The following is a 22,360-nucleotide window of genomic DNA, read 5'->3' on the forward strand; positions in this document are numbered from 1 at the left end:
TATTTGTTATTATACAGCTGTAATGGAAGACGGAGGAGAATCAAGCGAAGTAAAGAGATGCAGGGAGAGTGAAAGTGGGTGCCGAGCGCATGATGACAGGAGGCGGGACACTCCCGGGTCATATGAGCGTCATCAAGCGGCTCCGAGGGCCAGAGAGCAGCGGGACACCGGAGCGCCATGTCACCGGCACACAGCGCCTCCTCACCGGGATGCACGGCAGGGATCTGAACCGCGATCGTGACCGAAACATACACACACACACACGCGGACTCACACGCGCTGACAGGTAGGGACACCGTGCGTGGGGGTGGGTGGGGGTCCGTGTGCCCGTGTTACCGGCGAGGAGACCCTCCGGGTCGGGCTGGTTCCATGATCGGACACGTGCCCGGCTCTCCTGTTGTTCTGCGTGTTTTTCCAGAATTATTACCGGAAACTGAGCATAAGTGAGCTGGTTTGAATAGTTAAACAGAATAACCAAACTGTGTGCATGTGTCTGTCAGGCTCAGTCTCGTGTTTGCTCTGCACTGTCAGTGAAATAAGGCGAACCCGTGCAAGCTAGTTGTGAACGACTGAACACTTCCCCGTGATTTGCAGTCTTTACGCGAGATAAGCTAGATTAGCAGAATGCACGTAAAAGACAATTGTCGTCTCGCTGTTGAGAGACATTTGTCTTCTAGAATGTCCGGGACGAGACACGAACCCCGCCCGGCTCGGGTGCTGTCCGGTAATGGACCCCTCTAGAGTTAGCAAACAACAACCCTTAACACTGTGGGGAAGCTACAACACGAAAGCTGCACGAATCAATCAAGGAGGAACATTTACTGCACCGAGCGTGAAAACAAGCTGGAATGTTCGTTTTGTCTTGTAGCTTATGTCATATTCACTTATTTATGTTATAAAGTTATATGGATTTGGCAGAGAAAGCCTATATTTTTTTATTTATTTAAATTTTTTGCTTTTTAATGGGAAATAACTTGTAGAGGAGCCGCCCCTTTAAATCACAGCCTAGGCACATGACTCTGCGCGCGCGTGCGCGTGCGTGTGTGTGTGTGTGTTCATTCATTGTACTACTTGAAAATGAGTCTCCAGTAAAAAAAAAAGAAAAGAAAACTAAATTAAATCAAACAGATCGTGTAAAAATAATAGTTTTCCTTAATGAGACGTTCAGGGAACTGCTGGAAGAGTGTGGAAATCCCAGTGTTCACCTTCTTTGCACTCCTTGCTCCTATTTAGACTTAAATCTCCCCCGTGTGCTGCATGGGTTGGAATGATGACTAGTATGTTAAAGTGCAAGTGTGTGATTGTGTGTGTGTGTCTGTGCGTGTTGGATTAGGGCGGAAGAATTAAGCTGAACTATGTTTTAGGGGGGATTGTATGCAGATGTAACGGTAAGAAGTTGTATTTAAAGCAACACATTTTCCACAGTGTTTGGTCCCGTGATAGTGGCTCATGTGATGCCTCACACACACACACACACACACACACACACACACACACACACACACACACACATCGCTGCTTTCATAACAAATATCACATACAGCAAAGGATGGTTCATCAGTTTCTTGATGATTCACAGAGTTAGAAATATGCTTATGGTTGCTATTGGTTACAGTGAATCAGGCTGCAATGAAGTGAATCTCACTCAATATAGACCAAAGGTGGGAAAGCAGTAAATTTATTGCTGAACAAAATAGAAGCTTGAACACACACACACACACACGTACACAGAATGTTGATCTTGTTAACCTTGTGTTTGGTTTTACTATCATGTTGTAAACTCTGCTTAAACATACTCAGCGGATGTCTCAGAAGAGTTAAACAGTGGTTCTTATAGCGCCACCATCAGGTGGACAGGCACCCGAATGCATTATTCAACCCTGCAATAACTTTTTCAGATTTCCTGCTGAGAGTCAAAGCTCTTCTGATGGTTTTGGTTTCATGTTTGTTTGTTCCTCAGGTGTTTCCTCCTCTGTTGCATCACCAAAGTTCAGCTGAATCCATCAGAATGACACCCAAGTCGTCTCTGCTGAAGGTCATCCTCCTGGGCGACGGCGGCGTGGGCAAGTCGTCCCTCATGAACCGCTACGTCACCAACAAGTTCGACGTGCACCTCTTCCACACCATCGGCGTGGAGTTCCTCAACAAGGAGCTGGAGGTGGACGGCCACACGGTGACCCTGCAGATCTGGGACACGGCGGGCCAGGAGCGCTTCCGCAGCCTCCGCACGCCCTTCTACCGCGGCTCCGACTGCTGTCTGCTCACCTTCAGCGTGGACGACGGACAGAGTTTCCTCAACCTTGCCAACTGGAAGAAGGAGTTCGCCTACTACGCCGACGTCAAGGACCCGGACAACTTTCCCTTCGTGGTGCTGGGCAACAAACTGGACGTGCCCGAGCGCCAGGTGTCGGGCGAGGACGCGCGGCAGTGGTGTCGCGAGAACGGCGGCCACCCGTACTTTGAGACGAGCGCCAAGGATGCCACCAACGTGGCGTCGGCCTTCGAGGAGGCGGTGCGCCGCGTTCTGGCGTTGGACGACAGAGCCGAACACCTAATCGAGACCAACACCGTGGATTTGCAGAAGAAGCGTCAACCCAGTCCCACCTGCTGCTGATCTCCCCGGGGACCCTGAGGTCCTGCAGCAGGATGTCATGTGACACTGAGGGGGGGGGGACTTTCTGAAAGAGGAACTGATGTGGTCTTATTCACAGACACACACACAACCGATGTCAGCATTTAAAACCCAATGTCAGTATCTTCAGACGAAACTTGCAGATATTTTGTACCAACATGAGACACTCTGGCGTTTGTCCCTTTTTTCAGAGGTCACTAATTTATATATTTAAAGATAAAACACGCAGATTTCAGTCGATCTCAACCTGCTGCTCGACTTTTAAGACGCAGAAAACATGTAGCGGGGGAGTTGGAGTGACTGGACGAGGGTTTGTCTGCCATCACGTCTCGCCTATCTCCACTTCCGGAGCCATGGCTGTAGGGAGGAGGCGTGGCCTTAGCTGTCAGGCCGCAGGGGGAGGGGCCAGGTGATGACCGTCTGCACGTGGAGAGCGGATACAGGATTCACTTGGATGACGTCATGATTAGGTGCAGGATTGATGCTGTCTACATCTGTAAAACATGATTTAATCCTTTTTAATGACCAGAAGCAGAATACAATTTCTGCTCGTATGGTGATCAGCGGTGTGTTTACTGCATCAGTGAGGATATGAGCCCCATGGTAACACACACACACTCAAGTCGATCATAACGGTAAATTAGATTTAGAAATGACTCATTTTTATATGACAAATATTTCCTGTTCTGACGGGGCAATGGGCTTTTCTTTTATACGATGCTGCAACATAATTGGTTTCTTGTGAAAGGAGAAGCTCGTAAAACTTTTATTTCCTGCCCTTTTATTGTTAAAGATATGCAAAGTTCTACACTTGTAACTGCAAAACCCATAACTCCTCACGTCCTTTATAATGGAAATAAAACGGCAGCCAATCATGAAATGAAACAAATCGCTGTGTGTGTGTGTGTGTGTGTGTGAGCGCGCATTTAAAAGCCTTCAATTGAACATCAAGAAGAAAAGTACCTGCAGTACCCAGTTTTCCCACTAGATGGCGGCTGAAAGCAGCGTTTGTAATCATGGGCTCGTCCTTGCAGGAGAGTCGCAGGTGTGATGATGAGCGTTTACAATGTTTGAGCTCTGAAACATTCCTGAAACCTTTAACACCACGGCGGGGAAACACTAATACAAGTAAGTCCTGTCCTGTAAATGTTAGAAGTGAAGTATTTGCAGTGAAAGTATGAAAAGTCAAATCAGTGTTTGTGAGTGTGTTGGTATGTTGGACACATTCAGGGCATTATCATGTTAAAATGGCTAGATTGTAGATTATTAAGTGTAATTATTGTGCTTTAAGATAAACTACAGGATTGTGTGCAACTCTCTAAAACCTTAAGATGTCTGAATTGCGAAATCATGGTTTTAATCAATGTAACGAGTGCCACCTGTTTGTTTTGAGTCTTTTCATCTCAAAGTTAAGCAGGTAAACACTCAAACTCCACCAAGGCCCAACATTTCTGTCTCGCATAACACCCCAAACCTGCATTCCTGTGTGTGTTTGGCTTTTATAATCTGACTCATTGACCTTTAAAAAAAACCCTTTTTGATTCAGTGAACATCTCCTTTATCCTGCAATGTGTTTAGTGTTTTGGTTTGAAGGCTAGCTGTGCTGTCTCCTGGTTATCTTAACAGTTTAAATGGTTGTCTATGGTCTCAAAATGAGAAACTATAACCTGTAGCCTTCAGTGATCACCTATTTCCTGGGCCTGTGATACACGGGTTCACAAAATCCATTAGTAACCTGTAGAGTCTTGCTGATACATACACATACACACACACAAACCGGAGCAAAACCATAACCTCCTCTTTGGAAGGCAATAAAGAGGCAGGAGACGGCCGTGTCACGATAATAAAAAATATCGGTTTTACTAGAGAAGGTTACAAAAATCATCACTATATAGGAGTCATAGAACTAATTTCAACTTAAAAAGTAAAACCATAATGAAACACCTACAAGGGACTACAATGCCATCAAAGTACAATGGAGTCTTCTTTAGAAAAAAGGGGGAAGAAGAGGAGGAGGAGGAGGAGGAGGAGGAGGAGGGGGGGTGAGGGGGCAAACACCGCCTACCATAGTTGTCAGTACAATTGACTACACATCACCTGAAAAAACTGCAAAGACACAGTCATGTCTCCTTCATGCAAGTAACGAGGAAACAACAACACCCTGACACGCATCGTCTTATAGGAAAATCCAAGTTTGCCTTTACATCACACCTGCCGGCAAAGCACGTATATTTATCAAACATAACACACATGGCAATATAGTCCTTTTTTTTTTTTTCTTATACAGAGTAGACAGCTGCACACATGGACGATACTGACATGCTTCATCTCACCAAAGTTCAAAATTAGTCTTCTTCAGTGTTCTTTGAGGGTGAACTAACCGGCGATGACCGTTTAGGAGAGAATAGAGTTTGCGCTTTACCAAAAAAAGAACTCATATCTGGCTATAAAATGAACGTATGAAAGTTCCTGACTGGTTTGTATTCAGAGTGTAAACATCCAAAACAGTCTCTGTGGCTCGTGTGATGTCGCCGAAACAAAAGAGACGGGAAAGGAAAAAGGTGGAGAGAAGAGAGAGAGAAAAAAAAAAAGCACAAACAAGTTCCATAAATTCCATATTATTACTGAATCACAACTGATAAAACATTCAAATCAATTTCCATATCGTTTTTTTTTTTTTTTAAACATTTTAATTATGTACGTCACAAGCACCTCAATCCATCATATCACACTGTGACTGCACTGCATCCCTCCCAACACATATCATTGAAGATGTTACATTACGAGTAGTATATCAAATGCAGAACTAGTATCGGAGTGCTAAACACGTATCTCAAAGGGGGGAGGGGGGGGGGGCACATTTACATATGGGTGGAAAATGAAATCAAGAGAGAGGGGCGTGGCCAAACACTGGTTGCGTTTCCCGCTTTTTCGGGAGAGGAAAGGTGAAAGTCGGGATTGTTTCGGGGTAGGGGTGGGGGCCGATTCGTCTATATACAAGTGGAACTTCCAGGATGAGGGTTAAGAAAATGAGAGGACAGTGCAGCGATCTGTTTCAGAGAGCGCTGAGGAAGGTGAGATCCAAATGGGTTCGATACCTGAGGTGTGTGTGTGTGTGTGTCGTCAACGTTTGAGGGCCCGGATGTGTATTTTCTTTTTTGTGATTTGTGCTGCTGTTGCTGGTGATGAGTGCTGTGATAAATCATGAAGGTTAGACGCGTTTTTTTTGTAGCAGTTGGCGCTGCCTCAAAGTGAACGCTAGGTGGCGCTGTTTCCCTCAGATGTTGTCCCAGACTTTCACATTTCTACTTGGTCTTTGTGTCACAGTTGTGTCGCTGTTAAAGCTCCATAAAAAGCTGTCAATTCTCCTCAAAATGAGCTGAGGATGAAGAGTAGAATTAGATTTTGAAAGATTTGCGGGAAAACTGAAAGCTTCCTAGGACTTCTGGAGAACGGGTGAAAGTTTGAGCCGCCTGGAAAAAACCGAATCTGCTGTTCTTCAAGATTTTGGAATGGAACGAGAAACAGAAAAGACTTGGGATTCTCCAGGAGGAGGATGAAGAATGTGGCCAGCAAGAGGGACATCTGGGCTACTGTGACTCAGACCCAGATAAGTGCTGGAAGAAAACGGCAGGATAGATGCGAGAAACAGCGCGGCCCAGAGTCCGTGTGTGGCTCTGCGGCCACGGTAACTAAATATCTCAGGGGGTGAATGGAGCGTTTTCATGTGAATGCTCTGTGATCCTGGATTTGGGAGAATTTGGGAGCGTTGTGGTTTCTAAGGGATTTTCCGTCACTGTCCCTTAAGGTTTTTTTCCTTTCTTAAATAGTGCAACAATGTGCGAAGCGTAACCACTGAAAAGCTAAAGAGGATGCAGGAGAAAGTAAAGGAGAGAAAGAAGCTATGAGCGCCGAAAACAACAAAGAAGAAGAAGAAGAAGAAGAAGAAATATTAGAATAGTACCTGGCATACTTTTCAGAGAGTATTAAAAAAAACAACATTCATTCACATTCGCACAATATATTCATATTCATATATATATGCATATAAAACACCAAAAAAAAAAGGAGGAAGTCGGTCGCTGCCTGGTTTCCCTGCAGCTGAAGCAGGCAGTGAGGAAACGCTGTGTCGGCTGTTAGGACGTCGAGTGACCAGAGCTGCGCGGCCATATGGCGGCCTGGCCACGTTCACGAGCCGCCGCTCCCAAAACCAACAGGGGTGGAGAGTGGGGGATGGGTGGGGGGACGGTGGGGGTGAGGGTGACGCTTCTGAACTGATGTGCCGCACCTGAGCTCGACCCCCGGGCAGGAGAGCTCGACCCCCGGACAGACGAGCGTCGGCCTCCGTTCGGGGGCCTGGGCCGGACGCTTTTACCGTCCGATCCTCGATTCTCTTCCCGCCCTCGCTGGTGTGAGGCCGCGCCCGCACCTCCAATAAACTTCCGAGAAGGGGAAGAGGATGGAGAATCAGGAGAGGTTTGTGTGGGAGTGGTGGGGGTTTAGATGGGGGCGGGGCGATCAAACATAGCTGAGATGTTTGTTTATAGACGGGGGCGGGGCTTCAGGGAGTGGGGGAGGGTGGTTGAGGTGAGGAGAGAAGATGGGGCAGTGGCGGTAGAGGTTTGTTTGTCCTTATGAGTAGGATGAGGAGTTCTGGCCGTCCTTGGAGCGCGCCTCGGCCTCCAGGTCCTGGTCGTCCTTGGTCTTGATGTCCTGGTAGTCGTGCGTGGAGACGGCGCTCTTCAGGTAGGCCCAGTTGGCCGACAGGATCATCAGGTAGTGGATCTGAAGAGAGAGAACAGAGGTGAAGGGAGGGAGCGGGTTGAAGTCCCAGCCAGCAAACAAGACCCCGTCCCCATGGAAACGCTGCAGCCCATAGGGAGGCACAGCGGTAAACATGAGAGGCGAGGTTACTGCGGCAACAGGGCGTATTTTGTGGAATCGAGCGGAGCTTACCAAGGCGATGACGGTGGCACCGGCGCCGGCGAACGCCACGATGTACAGATGGTAGGACAGGTAGAACTGTGGAGGAAGAGGAGAGACCACGCCGTTAGAGAGGGAAGAGAGGAAGAAAAGGAGGAGGAGGAGGAGGAGTGTCGGCAGGGGGGTGTGTGTCTGTCCTCTCTCACCTCGCTGGTGTTACAGATGTCGCCCAGTGTGGCTCCGCAGGCTATTCCCGGCGTGGCGTTCCAGGGAATGACACCTGCTCGGATCAGAGAAATGAAACGTCACACAAGAAGCAAGAAGTTTCCTCCCCCCCCCCCCCCGAGATCTAAACACTGAAGCATATTGGCGTTTGCTTCTTCTCGCCGTCACCTACATAGCAGGCGAGTTGTTAATAATGTGAGTGGTGTCTGTAATGAGGGTTAATATTTAATGCGCACAGAGCAGCATATGTGTGTGTGTGAGCGGGCCAGCTGTCCTCCATATATGGGTCACATACATTAGGCCGTCAAACACACAGATCACATGTGATCACATGTGATCGAGTGCCGCCGCGCCTCTAATGCAACGGCAGGGCGGATTTGCAGGGATCCAATCAGGCTCTCCAATAAGCTAAATGTACTTTCTGACCTCTTCCTGTATGGAAAATGACATTTGAAAGCACGTGTGCCGCGGTTTCGACGCTTCGGTGTTGCCCGTCTGCGCCCACGCTCACCGTACTGCCTCACGTCCACGCAGATGGCGTCAGGAGAGGTGATGTTGGCGTCGGGAGACTTCATGGCGGTGCAGGTGGTCCACATGTTGAAGAAGAGGAACACGGGGATCGCCGTGAAGCCGAAAATGGCGATGAAGATCAAGGCCAGGATGTAGGTCAGGAAGATGAACTAGAGGAGAGGAAGAGGAGGAGGATTAGATTTTACTACTGCAGGCTACAAAGGACAAACTGTGCCATCGTTGGACATGAGGGTGTTTCTCTGAGTGTGTGTGTGTGTGTGTGTGTGTGTGTATTGACATACAAAGGCGGTGATGCAGCGTCCACACGCGGTGGTCTTAAAGTCGCTCTGCAGCTCCTTCTTGATGGCACTGGTGGTGTAAAAGCCCTCGGCCAGCAGGACGATGGCGTAGACGAAGAAGAAGGAGGCGATGCCGTAGATGATGTACTGAAAGATCTGGATCCTGAACACACACAGACACACACACACATCAGGTCACGGATGAGGCCCTACTTTGGCTCGCGCGTGTCCACAGCTTGCGTCTCACACACAAACACTTACACCGTGGCGAGGGTGGCGTGGTCGCCGGTCTCCTTGGAGAAGTGGTTCTCCAGCATGGTCAGGGTTCCGCTCAGAGCCACGTGGCCGCAGCCGCAGAACAGAGCCACGCCTGAGAAGCACAGGATGGTGGCCACCAGGGAGGCGTAGGGCACCCCGCCCAGACACTTGATGCAGCACTCGAAGCATCCTGCAGGGGGAGACAGAAACGCCGTTCAGCTCGTACAAATCTGTCTTTCTGATGAGACATATGAATAAATGATGTCATTCCACAGATTTTCTAGGGCAGCGAAGCATTTAAGGCGAGAGATCTGCAAAGAGAACTACAAAAGAAAAAAGCTATAGCCCACGTTTGTGAGTGGTATCTTATTATTTTTCACCTTAATACAATCACACGACTCCAGAGTGATGAAGGAGCCACTTTGTCCTTTGTGCTCAGGCAATTTCTACACAATGATGACAAATTAGGCAAATTTGTTTTTCATTAAGCGCAGCGTCCCAGCAGAGTGATGGGCTCAGCCTGTGTGTGTGTGTGTGTGTGTGTGTGTGTGTGATCCAGGTGGAGGAAGTGAAGTGGACGCTGCTTCCTCCTGAGCCGGCTGCTGCCATCACAGTCAGGAGGATGAAAGGAGAGAAAGGAGGCAAAGGCACATTGTATTGAGCACAAGAGCCGTATCTTATATAACGCCGGTTATAAATAGCTCCCCTGGCAAAGCGGGAAGTTACTCTGGGAAAAAAAGAACGCTCTTGTATGTGCCGTTTTGCTGTTTCCATGACAACCTGCTCCAATTGGCAAGTCTGAGGCATCATTTGTTCACGTTCAGAATTTAAATTACCTTTTATTTCTATTAGTAAAGCCAATGTATATCCAAACTAATGCTAAGACTTAGACAAAGGCCTGTGTGTGTGTGTGTGTGTGTGTGTGTGCGCACGCTTTATGATCTGCTCTATGTTGGACACGTGATCTGATGAGGGTCATGGTTTTATCCTGTCAGACGCTGACAGCTTTAATAACCCTCCAACAGATTCCATACACTCTGACAGCTGATGACATGAAGAGATATTCTACCACTTAAAGCACAAACACACACACACACACACACACACGTGGAGGAATTACAACTGGCCTTCGCCCGGCTCTGGATCTGGCATCAGGGTCATCAGACAGACGTTCCCACATTAAGAGGATCATTTGGTTGTTTTGAAACCTGCTGGACGTTCAGTCTGGGCTTCCGGCCTGGGCTGAGTATTTATCGATCACTTCACAAGAGATGATTGATTTCTGGCCCCATGAGGCAAGGAGAGAGTCATTGATGTCATCGCTGGTTTTTACACACAGAGCTGAAATGTAGTCTTCCTTTACTCGCCGTAAGAAAACGGGAACTCATGGGAACTTAGTGACCTCACTGTGGCGAGGTCACATGTCGACCCGTGACCTGAGGTGTAATTATTCCCATCCTGAGTCCTTGTTGCATGCTGGACCTAAAGGAAAGTCGTCCAGATTTCCTGATTCTATAGATAAAACTGGAGCGGAACTGCTTACGAAACGCGTCAAAGTCACGCAGAAGATGAAAGTATTTGTTCATCTTCTCCAACAAAGCTTGACTCTTAGATCAAAATCACATTGCTCTGTGGCTCCGGCTCCACGGCTGAATGCACAGGCCCCTCTCGGGTGCTAAACGGCGAGCGGGGGGCCCCCCCTCATCCGGTCCGCCCGCGGCTACCACTGTTTGTCAGCCGCAGTTTTAAAAGCGCGCTAATGGGAAACAGACAGTCCGGAGCGGTCAGGCCCCGGCCCGGCTAATGGAAATCAATGGGCTATTCATTAGAGCAGAATTTAGGTGAGGCGCTGAGGTCGGCCCGCTGTTAGACCATCGTCTGCCTCGGCCTCGCTGCTCCTTCCTCACAGACTGGACGACACATCAGCATGCTGCGGGAGGAACTAAGCACATGTGCTCACAAATGACTGAATGAACGAGAGCTTCCTCTATCATCCATCCCTCTTCCTCCCTTCATCCCGATCTGCAGTAGCCCAGATGTCCCCTCTCTACGCAGCCTCATCCTTCAACTCCTCCCGGGGATCCCGCGGGATCCGGGGGGGGGGGGGGGGGGGGCTCAACCCACCTCAACCCACCTCAACTGGCTGAAAATCTAGGTAAACGCAGATGGGCGTGGCCTATGTGGAGGGATGCGGATAGACCCAAGGAATCCTGGGAAATCTGTCCTCGCTTTATTAGATATTCTGCTAACAGACAAAGGAAGATGACTGAAAGCACGACGTCCTTGGTGGAGGTAATGAAATGAGCAAGTGAACAAGCCGCTACGAGTGAGAATTAAATGTTCCTCAATCCAGAGCAGGTGGAGCGAGCGTGTATCACTGTGTGTGTGTGTGTGTGTGTGTGTGTGTGTGTGTGTGCGCTCATATTCCTAATGTTGAAGGCGAAGAATCCGCTGCTTGCCAACATCAAAGGACAAAAGATTTGAGGACGACTGATTTGACAGACGAGCGCTGCAATAAAATGAACTCCTGAACTGTCTGCGCTTATTCTCTCCATAAGAAGATGAGGAGCTGTGGCGCCGAGGAAGACGCAGAACCAGGAATTCAATTCTCAGGCGTGGGTGACAATTAAGAAAAGAAAGATAACAGACGGCGGCTTGTCAGAGAATCATCAGATGCTCAGCTGACAGGAGCCTCAGCCCACCGCTTTATGATGCAGGGAGAGAGAGAGAGAGAGAGAGAGAGAGAGAGAGAGAGAGAGAGAGAGAGAGAGAGAGAGAGAGAGAGAGAGAGAGAGAGAGAGAGAGAGAGAGAGAGAGAGAGAGAGAGAGAGAGAGAGAGAGAGAGAGAGAGAGAGAGAGAGAGAGAGAGGGGAACAAGAACGAGACAATACGGGGGACAAGAGGGAAGGAAAGAGAGAGAGGTGAGCGGGGGATGAGAGGGAAGGCTTTGACAGAGAGCAAACCAAGGAACAAAGAGAGGATGAAAAGAAAAGGAAGACAGGAAGAAGAGAGAGGGAGAGAGAGAGAGGGCGAGAGAGAGCAGTTCTTGGCCCCAGGGCCGGCAAATAGCTGTTGCCATAGCGACGTGTTACCCACGACCCAGTTCAGTGGTAGCGTAGTTCTTCGCAGCCGCCTCTCTCTTCTCTCACTTTCACACTCACTCACGCACGCACACACACACACACACACACACACACACACACACACACACACACACACTGACCTCCATCAGTATGTGTTAAGCGGCGATGGCGGCTGAAAATCTTGAACCCGACGGAGACGGCAAACCCGTCACAGAACGTGAGATCAACAGAGGCTTCATCATCAACGCTCACATTCCATGACTTCTTCCTCTCTGATTGGCTGTTTGAATTCCTCATGTAATCCTCTTCATGTCACCTTTTTGTGCATTGTAGTTGTTAACATTGCCAGACGCAGCCGTAACCATGGCGGCCTAGTACTTCCTCTTTTATTGCAGCTGTTTCCTGTCTTGTGTTCATAGAAGCCGAACCTGTCGAGCAGCTTTAAATACGACCGAGCTGAACATGAAACCGACTTCGCTGGCGGTTAACGATTCGCTTGACCCGGCGGCGCGGCGTGATTATCGCCAACTGTTACTACGCCAGGAATAACGGCGTTCATAAATTCATTTGTGAATATTTCAGCGGCCGGCCTGGTCCCTGCCCGCGGCGCCACTCCCCTTCAGAAGTGGCGTGTTCATTATGGGGGTCATTCCCTCAGCGGGGATTGTGGGTAAGATTCCCACAAGAGACGAGGGGGAGAGGGTGGGAGAGCGAAGCCGCATTGGAAACCCGACACCGTAGCTTCCAAGATATCCATCCGAGTGAAAAGAATCACCAAAATAACATTAATAACATTGCATTTCCTGCAAAAAAGTGATCCCTGGCACTTTTAGATTCCTTCTCAACTTGACACACATCATCCACAAAAACCCCCTCAGTAATCGGCTTGATCAGAAGGTCACAATATGCCGGCTGAGCCTTAATCTTACGTTTCCAGGAACCATTAGCGGGTTACGAAGGCCCAGGTCACAAGGTCGACCTGTGCCTGGGTGCGTAACTGAGCCTGAACCGGGACTGAACCTGGACCAGGGCTATCACGGTTCTATCACACCACACTGTTGTGTTCTTGATTCTTATTGGTCGACAGAGGCGCCGAAACAGCACTAAAGCATTCATAAGTCCAACGCATCAAATATTAATCTGTTCCCTAGGGCGAGTTAAGGCGCTTTGGCTTGCTTGTGTGTGTGTGTGTGTGTGTGTGTGTGGCAGGAGCACATTCACACACTTCCTCTCAGCCCAGTAAGGTGGTGTGAACAGAGTGTTTACCTGACACACATTTAGCTGTGACGGTCCAAAGCAGTAGAAAGTAACTACGTACCTTTACTCAAATACCAACCTGAAGTATTTGCGCTTTGTCCTCCTCGACTGATCTCTGCTGTTTCTCACTACTTTGATGATTAAAACGCACTTTACCAGTCGACAAACGTCTCCTGAAAACCTTGTACCTCAGTTTTCTGATGGGAGCTGAGTACAAATGGAGCCAAACTGCGAACAAAGCTTAGAACGGCGAGAGAGACGACCGGAGACACGAGACAGCGAGCGCTTGATCTCCAGGGAGTCACGTGGATGTGAATAAATGATCATAAAACAATCGTGCAAATGAGCTGCCTGCGTTTCACAGAAGGGCGAATTCATATGATGATGCAAGTACAATTGACATCATCTGCATCTTTATTCAAAGTGTAAAGAGGAGAAGGAACGTAAAGACGGAACGCAGCATCGACGACCACTGGCCTCCCCCCCACTCTAATGTGATTACGGAGATTCCTGCAACAACCGGGTAAGAGTGTGTGTGTGTGTGTGTGTGTGTGTGTGTGTTTGGCACAGTGGTCCAGATGAGTATGGATTTGTCCAACATGATGTACTGCTGTGAGTCTTTACTGTGAGGGCTGTGAGCAGGACGACATAAAGAGATGCACTGTATGTGAACGGATGACATTTAAACCAAATAAGTGAATAAAAAGAGAAAAAAAAGGAAATATAATAAATAAAAAAAGTAGATATGATAAATAAAATAACAAATAATAAAATAAAGAAAATGAAGAAAAATAAAATAATAAAAATAAAGAAAATGTAAAAATAAAATAAAATTTAAATTAAATAGAAATTAAAAACTACATTTAATAAAATACATAATTGAATGTTTTTAATGATTTAAAAATTGTAAAAAAATTGTTTAAATGTTCAAAAAAATCTAATTATTTTGCATCCGTCATTCACAGTTCAGCGATTCTGTAATAAATCAGCGAATATCGTTGTTTTATTGTTACACACTATCGTCGTAACCTGTATGTGAACCACAATCTGGACCAACACGTGGACGACTGACCAACACGGCAGTGCGAGCTAATAATGACGAGACGCAAACGGGCGTCAGGCGCTTTATGGGAGATGGATGAGCAGAGCAGATTGGGCGTCAGTGGGTGATGGAGGAAGGCCAGAGGAGGTTGGCAGCGCTCAGGAACAAGGCATGCTGGGACAACCTGCCACTCGCTGCTATTCATATACACACTGCAAACTAATGCAGACTCAGTGTGAACATGAAGTGCTCACATTATTACTGGACTACAGGAGCTTCATGTGCCTGATCATATATACGTACATACCTCCTGTTCATTTCTACCAGGATCTATTTAAGATAAACAATGAAAACAGGAAGGGCTTTTACTTTTTGGATTGCTTGGCGCTTCCTGTTCTCATCATTCAATTTCTACCGGGTTCTTTCCCACACAACTTCCCCGTATCTAGAATCAAAAGAAATACAGACAAATGATCTTCTCTTCAAAATAATGAAAACAGGAAGTGCTTTTACTTTTTGGTTCCTCATTTGCCTTCATGCGCGCAGGGAGAAATGGCGGCAGGAGACATTTCCATATGAAACACTGCTTCCTTTGTGAGGAGGCAGGCAGGCCGAGCGTTTTAAAATATAAATGTGAGAATCAAAGCGCTGCAGCTCAACACGACGACGGCGAATAGAGCTTTTCTCCCCTACGGAGCCAGCGAAGACGTTCCCCCTGAACCCACTCCTGGTCACTGACACGTAAACAAACACAATGCACACACTGACACTAAACACACACGTACACACACACACACACACATCCAGATGGAGGCCGAGAGCACGCTTTGGGCGAATGGCTTCAAATGAGGAGCCTCTTGCACTGTGAGGCGGCCCTCACGTGCTTCACGCCCTCACACACCTTCAGGGCGGGCCGGGTGTTTGTGTGTGTGTGTGTGTGTGTGTGTGTTAAAGAGTTGTTTTTCCTGAAATGAAGGCAAAATCCATTTCCAGGTTCCATGGTGTCAATGTTGTGTACTTGTGTTTCTGTTTCTCTGAGAGAGCCTGATGGCCCCGTGTGGGCGGAGTCAGTACTTGGCCCCTGTGTGGGCGGAGTCAGAACTCAGCTCTGCACTTACAGGCTCATTTAAGCTCCGGTCTGTTTTGCGTCACTCGATATTTTTGTCATTGATAAACTGCAGTAACAGCTGGGGGAAGGAGAGAGTCTGAGCTTAAGTGTGTGTAAGGAAGTCAAGTCGGGAGCAAATGCAAATGACAGTACGACTAGTCATACAGTAGTGAGAGTATGTGTGTGTGTGTGTGAGGGGAAAACAGCTGCACAAAGAGAGGAAAAGCAGAGAAAAACGTTCAGACGGGAATTCCATAACATCTAAAGTTTCATCATCGCCCTGTCTGGTTGAAATATCAGAAAGACCACCACAGCGAATTACTCCTGACCTGTGTGTGTGCGTGTGTGTGCGTGTGTGTCAGCTACTGCTTCCCTCGCTCACCTTCTCTTTTTTATGAGCCACAACGAGCACACGGATGTCAGACATATTGGATTTTTGCAAGTTTTTCCTCGAGTTCTTGCATTGTAGCCGTTGACTTTGTGTCCCTGGTTGGGAAGATCATACGTGATAAGACCATCATACGTGATAAGACCCTCTACGTGATATTCACTCTTTCATTCAGTTTGTTTTCCCTCACTCACTGTTAAGTCAACGGCAAACTCGACATTCAAGCTGACAAATTCATCTCAGTGGGTTTTGCTTTCACGCAAGAGACGGCAGAGTGATGTAGCTAATGGCCTAATTCCAATTAGGGGCGTGTATGTGTGTGTGTGTGTGTGTGTCACGGATCTGCTGTCACTGACAACAAACAGGAACAATTAGTAATGCTATTGGTCACAGCTGTGTTTGACGAGTTTGACTGAGTAAAAGCACACAACCACATGCTCATCAGAGGACACGCACACACACGCACACACACACACACACTCATTTTGACGTCTTCATGAATGTTTGTTTCCCTAAATGAAGCTTGTGATCGGTTTAAATAAACATATTTATATTTACAGCAGCCGTTTTCTTTTGGCATTAAGAGTTGTTGAAGTAACTGAGTTGGATCCTTTAGCTCTTTACGGCTCAGGCAGAGGTGAATTGTTTCTTGGCCGGGGTTTAAAGGTGCGGGTCTTGATTTAAAGGCGGCCTGTCCGTTCATTTACAGCAACATAAACCAAACGGCGAGGACGCTCCACGCCGCGCCGGCTCAAAGACACTATTCCTACTCCGCTGTCTCCTCGCCTGACTGATGACTTTTGCTCTGCGCATTCTAGGCCACAACTCGGGCTGGACCGTATTTTTCTCAAATGCCCCCCCGTCTCCCCCCCCTGTAAAAACTGTGGCTACAGCCTGAGCCTGATGTCAAAGGTCAGGGGGTTAATTTGCCCCAGCTGTGTCGCCCAGCGGAGGATTCAGGTTTGGAGTTTTTGCGCCGAGTAAATCGATGAAATTACTCAAAAAAAACGCCCGCATCTCTCCAGACGATGATGTAATCTCTCCCAGTTCTGATCTCAACATCACAGCCAAGGACGGCGAGCAAAGAGCTGCGTTATGCAAGAGCGGGCACACACACACACACAGAGAGAGAGAAGGAAGGAAGGAAGGAAGGAAGGTGTGTGTGTGTGTGTGTGTGTGATCAGGACAATCATACTTACAACAAAGGGGAGAACAGACAGATAAAGAGAGAATGGAGCCGTTTGAGATGACACCTAATACGAAATCAGGCGAAATCAGACAGGATTGTAGCTAAAGTTTGACGACGGAGCTCAATCTACCTCTGCAGACGTACAGATTACAGATTATAGGACGCAATCAAGCAAAAAGGTCAATCCAAACACAGCGTCCCTGGGATTATCCCCTCGGCCTGTGTTTCATTTTCAATTACGACTTGACTCGGCGTCCTGCAGAGACGATTAGCGAGCGCAATCAAAGGAACGCGGACCCTCGTTCGCCTCCGATACCGCGACGTCGTGTAATCACAACTAATGAGTGTGATCTTTACCGCCAAAGTCAGAGCGGCGTCTGACGATGCTGCACGCTGGGGGGAACAAATAGTCCACAATTACGCCTGTTTACTGTAGAACACAAAGGGGGAGATACAGTATGTACGTGTGTGTGTGTGTGTCAACTACTAAGGCCTGAAACTGATGGCGCTTTATGTCCCCGTTAGTGCGTCTTGACATGATTTGAACTTAGAGGCTTAAAGGCTCTGTCACCTTTTCCCAGGCAGCACTTTTTCTATTTTCCCTTCTGTTCCTGGCGGGACGATAAGACGGGAGGCATTTTTGGAGACTGATTGTTGGAAACATTCGAGCCGATTCTCTGCTGAATTGTTTCCCTTCAAAACGCTCCTGATTGTCGCCGTGCTCATGTGGGAATCATTATTTCTGCAAGCTCAGGATTCCGTCTCCTGCAAAACTGCACACATCTGCCAAAGCCAACAGAAGTGTGCAGTTGGCACACACACACGCCAACCCGAGCGTCTTCGGCGGATGCTGCGAGCTTACCATCACGTTCCAGATGTCCATTGCACACACACACACACACACGCTCACACACACACACATGGCTGCACTAACAAATAGGCCATCCTCCCTCAGATCCGCCCTAGTTCAGGTTCGCACCCAGGCGAGGGCATCATCAAAACCTTGACCACAACCGTTCCGGAATACTGGGAGCGTCCTGACTCTATCCTGGAATCCAAAGGGTTAATTGTGAATTCCAACTATAGCTGCTCCCCTGCTGAACTATCCTGTAGCGTGTCGGAGGCCGGCTCGCCCACTCACATCGTGTGAATCTGTATGGTGTGGGCTCTCATTGGACGCTGGCCTATATGTGTAGCATGCCTCAGGGAGAGGATGACGTAATGTCTTTTTGAAGCCTCTGCCGGTGAGGGACACCCTGCTCTTCCTCACTTTACATCACTGCCATGGCAGCACTAAGGCACTGTGGCAGAGTCGATTCAGTCAACAATGTATGGTTTTGTGAATAGAGAGTGTGCCGCTGCTGCAAATCCTTATTATAGCATCACATTAAAACTACAACACACACACACACACACAGGATTATCACTTGAGCCGCAATCTTCCTTTTCACCCCGGAAACACACACAGCACAACACACCAACACTGAGGGCCGTAATCCGGTAATAAATAATCTTTCAGGAATTTGGAATCTTTTCAATCCGTGGCTCCGTCTGATTCACTCGCTTGAACACACCGGCTGGCGTGAGCGACATGGCAACGCTGAAATCGCAGTAATTAGGGCATCGGTGTGGGAAGAGTGTGTGTGTGGAGTGTGTGTGTGGAGCCGTGGTATCGGTGTAAATCTGGAGGGAAAAGGGGCAAAAAGCCATCATGGCCGATCAGCTGCTCACTGCCCCCTGACTGCAGGACGCTCGCTGTAAATAAAAATGCTTTATTGTTTCCTTTACACCTGATGCACAGAGGGAATATGAGCCACATCACCATGAAGTACTGCAGATTAACCTGTGAGCACGCGCGCACACACACACACACACACACACACACGCACACACACACACACACACACACACACACACACACACACACACACACACAATATGAGGGGCCATAACAAACATCCAGTGACAACAGGAAGGCTGCATTTTACTACCGAGCCCCATTAAAATCAAGTCAGCCTCCATTGTGAGTGTGTGTGCATGACACACCTACACTGAGTTACAGCACACAGGCTGCATCTCAGCATAGAAATAGGAAGAATTGGAGCATAGTTTGGAAATTACATCCATTAATTGAATAATAATTCTTATTTTCCAGCTGTTTTAATAGGATTTTGTGTTTGCCCTATCAAAATAAAAGCCCACGGAGTAAGGCTTTGGTCCAGAGCCATTTTACTACCGCTGCATTTACACACACACACACACACACACACACACACACACACACACACACACACAATTGAATATGTGCGCCTGTATCTGTATACACATGTGACCGGTGATGGACAGAACATGTCCCTCTGCGACAAAGTGGACACGCTTCTAAACGTCCCCGCGGGGTCCGGAAATGGACCCGAAACACCGCAGTCACACACACACACACACACACACACACACACACACACACAACACAACACACAACACACAACACAAGAGGCGTCGTGCTATTGCAACACGCGTCAGTGATCGCATCCCTCAACAGATCAGGACGCCGAGCCGCGACCACAATCGGAACCGGGGATCATCCCTCACACCTGGGGAATGGGGGGGGGGGGGTCCTTAGCAGCCTCTCATTAGGCGCAGACGCGGTGATCATGGCGCATCAAAGCAAAGACAAATTGGCGTTAATGCACGCGCCATAAACTAACGCCGCGCGCCTTCTCTAATCCATCAACGCCATCAACCCCCCCCCCCCCCCCCCCCCGCCCGCCCCCCATCAGTCAGCCCGCAAAGCCACATCCTGAAGACGCAAACACAAGGCGTCCAACGATAAGACCCCAAATATCACAGTTACACGTGTGTGTGTGCGTGTGTCTGTGTCTGTGTATGTGTGTGTGGTGGGGATGAGTGTGTGTGTGTGTGTGTGTGTGTGTGTGTGTGTGTTTCTCTGTGTGTGAAGGGGGGGGGGGGGGGTCGCTATTGTGTCGCGCGCAGAGACGAGGAGCCATTACAGCGTGTTAAAGCGCTCGGTTTGGCGCAGACGCCAACCTCTCCAAGAGGAAAACCGGAGCGAGAAAAAGGCGAAAAATGTCCTCGGCGGACGTGTGGACGTGTGGACACGCACCTTTGCTCTCCTGTCCCTCGTCCTGAGTCTCCTCCGCGTTGGACTCCATCGCCGGCTTTGTCCCATCCATGTTATTTTGAAGGGGGGGGATTATAGTCTCCGTGTGGCACTTGTACCTCTCTGGATGCTGGAGCCTCTCCTGGTGACTCGCTGCTCTCTCTCTCTCTCTCTCTCTCTCTCGTCTCGTACACACCCTCTCTCTCCCTCCCTCTCTCACACACACACGCTCTCTCTCTCTCCGTCTCTCTCTCTCTCTCTCTCTCTCCTTGTTGCGCTCTCTCTCTACATTAACAATCCCGTTTCTCCATACAAAGGCAGGGGCGCTGTCAGATTGGATTTACTCCCCCTCCCGCGGATTAGCAGCCCCCCCGCCCCCCTCACCCTAGATGATGTCAGATGAGGCTTTCTTTGGCCCGGCCGTCACTTGGAATGAAGATGGTGCTGATGTTGGTGTGTTTTATATTAAATTCTAATATTCTATCAGCTGTGGATTGTCATATTAAAGCGTGTAATGTAGTTGTGTGTGGTGCAGCGCGATGCTCTTTGTTCCTTCATCACATGTGAGTCAGAGGAGGATACAGTAGAGGGACAGAATGTGCAGTGGATGTAAATATGCAAACTCATGGGTAACCATGCATGCAAGAATACACACGCACACACACACACACACACATACACCGCCCCCTCTCCATCTGTTGACTTCAGAGAGAGAGAGAGAGAGAGAGAGAGAGAAGAGAAAAAAGATGAAGATAGTGAGCTGAGAATGTTTTAAGATGAGAGTGGGAATCTGGTCCGTACAGAGGACGAAGGACGGATCATAGTTTGAGTTTTCTCTCTCTCTCATGTCAAAGTGTTTAGTTCACACCATGTTTGAACGCTGAGATGTTCCAGCAGCTCCCAGAAACTCTCCAGATCCCTGATCAACTCCAAAGGATTGATATTATAGACAATCTGGCTCTGCTTGATGGCCCACACACGCCGAGAAGGAAACTTCATTTCTGTGTGTGTGTATGTGTGTGTGTGTGTGTTTGTGTGAAGGAAACTTCATTTCTGTGTGTGTGTATGTGTGTGTGTGTGTGTTTGTGTGTGTGTTAAAAAAAAGGCCCTGCTGAAATCAATTTGAACTTTGATTGGATCTCCTGTAACCAGTCAGAGCGTCTTCACCCCCAAACCAGGATGCATTTACTCAACAGGCCCTTTGTCTGGATGAGAGGCTGCTGATTGGTCATGGGCAGGGTTGCACCCTCCAATAAGGTGAGCTCCTGAATCCCTGGGAAATGGTGAGAGGCGGGTGTGGCTTTTAAATGTGTGTGTGTTTTTATCATTCCACCTATTTTCTAATAATAAACACATCCTGAAACAATAGGACGCCATCTGCCCAGAATCCTCTTAAATAAGGTTTTACTTCGGGGACACGTGGCCCCTTGGCTCCTAGTCCAGTTAAGCCCGCGCCCCTATCCAAGAACACACACTAACGCACACACACACACACACTTACTAGGTGACCCCCAGTGGCCCCGTGGTGTCTTCATCGTCCCCTGCGTTACAGCGAGGGACGGCCATCATGACATATTTGACTCCTAATGGATGCTTTCACCCTTAGGGCTGAAATTAACACCGACTCAGCGCCATATGCTCGCTGTGACAGCTGAATCAATGAGAGTCACCCATCATGCCCACTTCCTGAGAATCGGGTGCTCCCATACTAACACATATCTGACCTGCTGGAATGATAAAGTAAAGGCGATGCTTCCTGAGTTTCATTATCCAGACATGAAGGGTGAATTTAGAGTCCCGTTTGCACCCCCACCCGCCACCGCGACCCCCCATAATCCCTTGCTGGGTCACGCAGATTAAGGACTTGTTGAGAAGATGACACGCCGTATGTCTCCAAGCTGGAATGCCGTATTTGGGTGAAGTGACAAAGTGGGAAATTTCTAGTTCCTGTCAGGAGAAATTTGCAGACTAAAGTTGAATCTCGAACTACAGTAGCATACCTCCACCAAGGCCAAACAAACAGTGAGCGCAGCCAAATATGTGTGTGTGTGTGTGTGTGTGTGTGTGTGTGTGTATGCGTGTTGTATATATTCAAGTGTATGTGATTCATATGAATGCTATTGTCTTATCCGTCTCTACAACTCTTGCTGTCTTCCCTCATTACTGCCAGACGGAGAGGAGGAAATGGTGCAACGAAGCAGAAGAAGAGGAAGGAGAAGGAGAAGAAGAAGAAGAGGAAAACGAGGGCATGGCAGCCACGGACGTCTCCATGAATGGTAATTGCCCTCACGTTGATTTCAAAGTATATGGGCTCGAGTCGCGTCCTCA

The 22,360-nt window shown here is 48.3% G+C and overlaps 2 protein-coding genes across 3 annotated transcripts; one reads left to right on the top strand and one right to left on the bottom strand.

Moving 5' to 3' along the window:
- Positions 1–45: 45 nt before the first annotated feature.
- Positions 46–4,141, top strand: LOC143009804 (ras-related protein Rab-9A-like). 2 transcript variants are annotated; one of them, XM_076161879.1, is made up of 2 exons: positions 46–286; positions 1,961–4,140. In XM_076161879.1, exon 2 carries the CDS (start codon positions 2,009–2,011, stop codon positions 2,612–2,614), a length of 606 nt encoding a protein of 201 aa, XP_076017994.1. In that variant the 5' UTR covers positions 46–286; positions 1,961–2,008; the 3' UTR covers positions 2,615–4,140. The 2 variants fall into 2 exon arrangements, with proteins under 2 accessions (XP_076017994.1, XP_076017995.1); XM_076161880.1 differs by lacking the exon at positions 46–286 and adding an exon at positions 304–1,388 and having other exon boundaries at positions 1,961–4,141.
- Positions 4,142–5,299: 1,158 nt separating this feature from the next.
- Positions 5,300–20,574, bottom strand: LOC143009805 (neuronal membrane glycoprotein M6-b-like). The gene is made up of 7 exons (XM_076161881.1): positions 20,036–20,574; positions 8,851–9,037; positions 8,593–8,752; positions 8,292–8,460; positions 7,762–7,835; positions 7,589–7,654; positions 5,300–7,417 (listed from the first exon to the last, which is right to left on the bottom strand). The coding sequence occupies exons 1-7, from the start codon at positions 20,103–20,105 to the stop codon at positions 7,265–7,267; spliced, it is 879 nt and encodes a 292-aa protein (XP_076017996.1). The 5' UTR covers positions 20,106–20,574; the 3' UTR covers positions 5,300–7,264.
- Between the last annotated feature and the right edge of the window lie 1,786 nt (positions 20,575–22,360).

This window comes from Genypterus blacodes, unplaced genomic scaffold (genome assembly GCF_046128005.1).
Source record: "Genypterus blacodes isolate CSIRO-AG114 ecotype Tasmania unplaced genomic scaffold, CSIRO-AGI_Gbla_v1 ptg000117l_1, whole genome shotgun sequence".
NCBI lineage: Eukaryota > Metazoa > Chordata > Actinopteri > Ophidiiformes > Ophidiidae > Genypterus > Genypterus blacodes.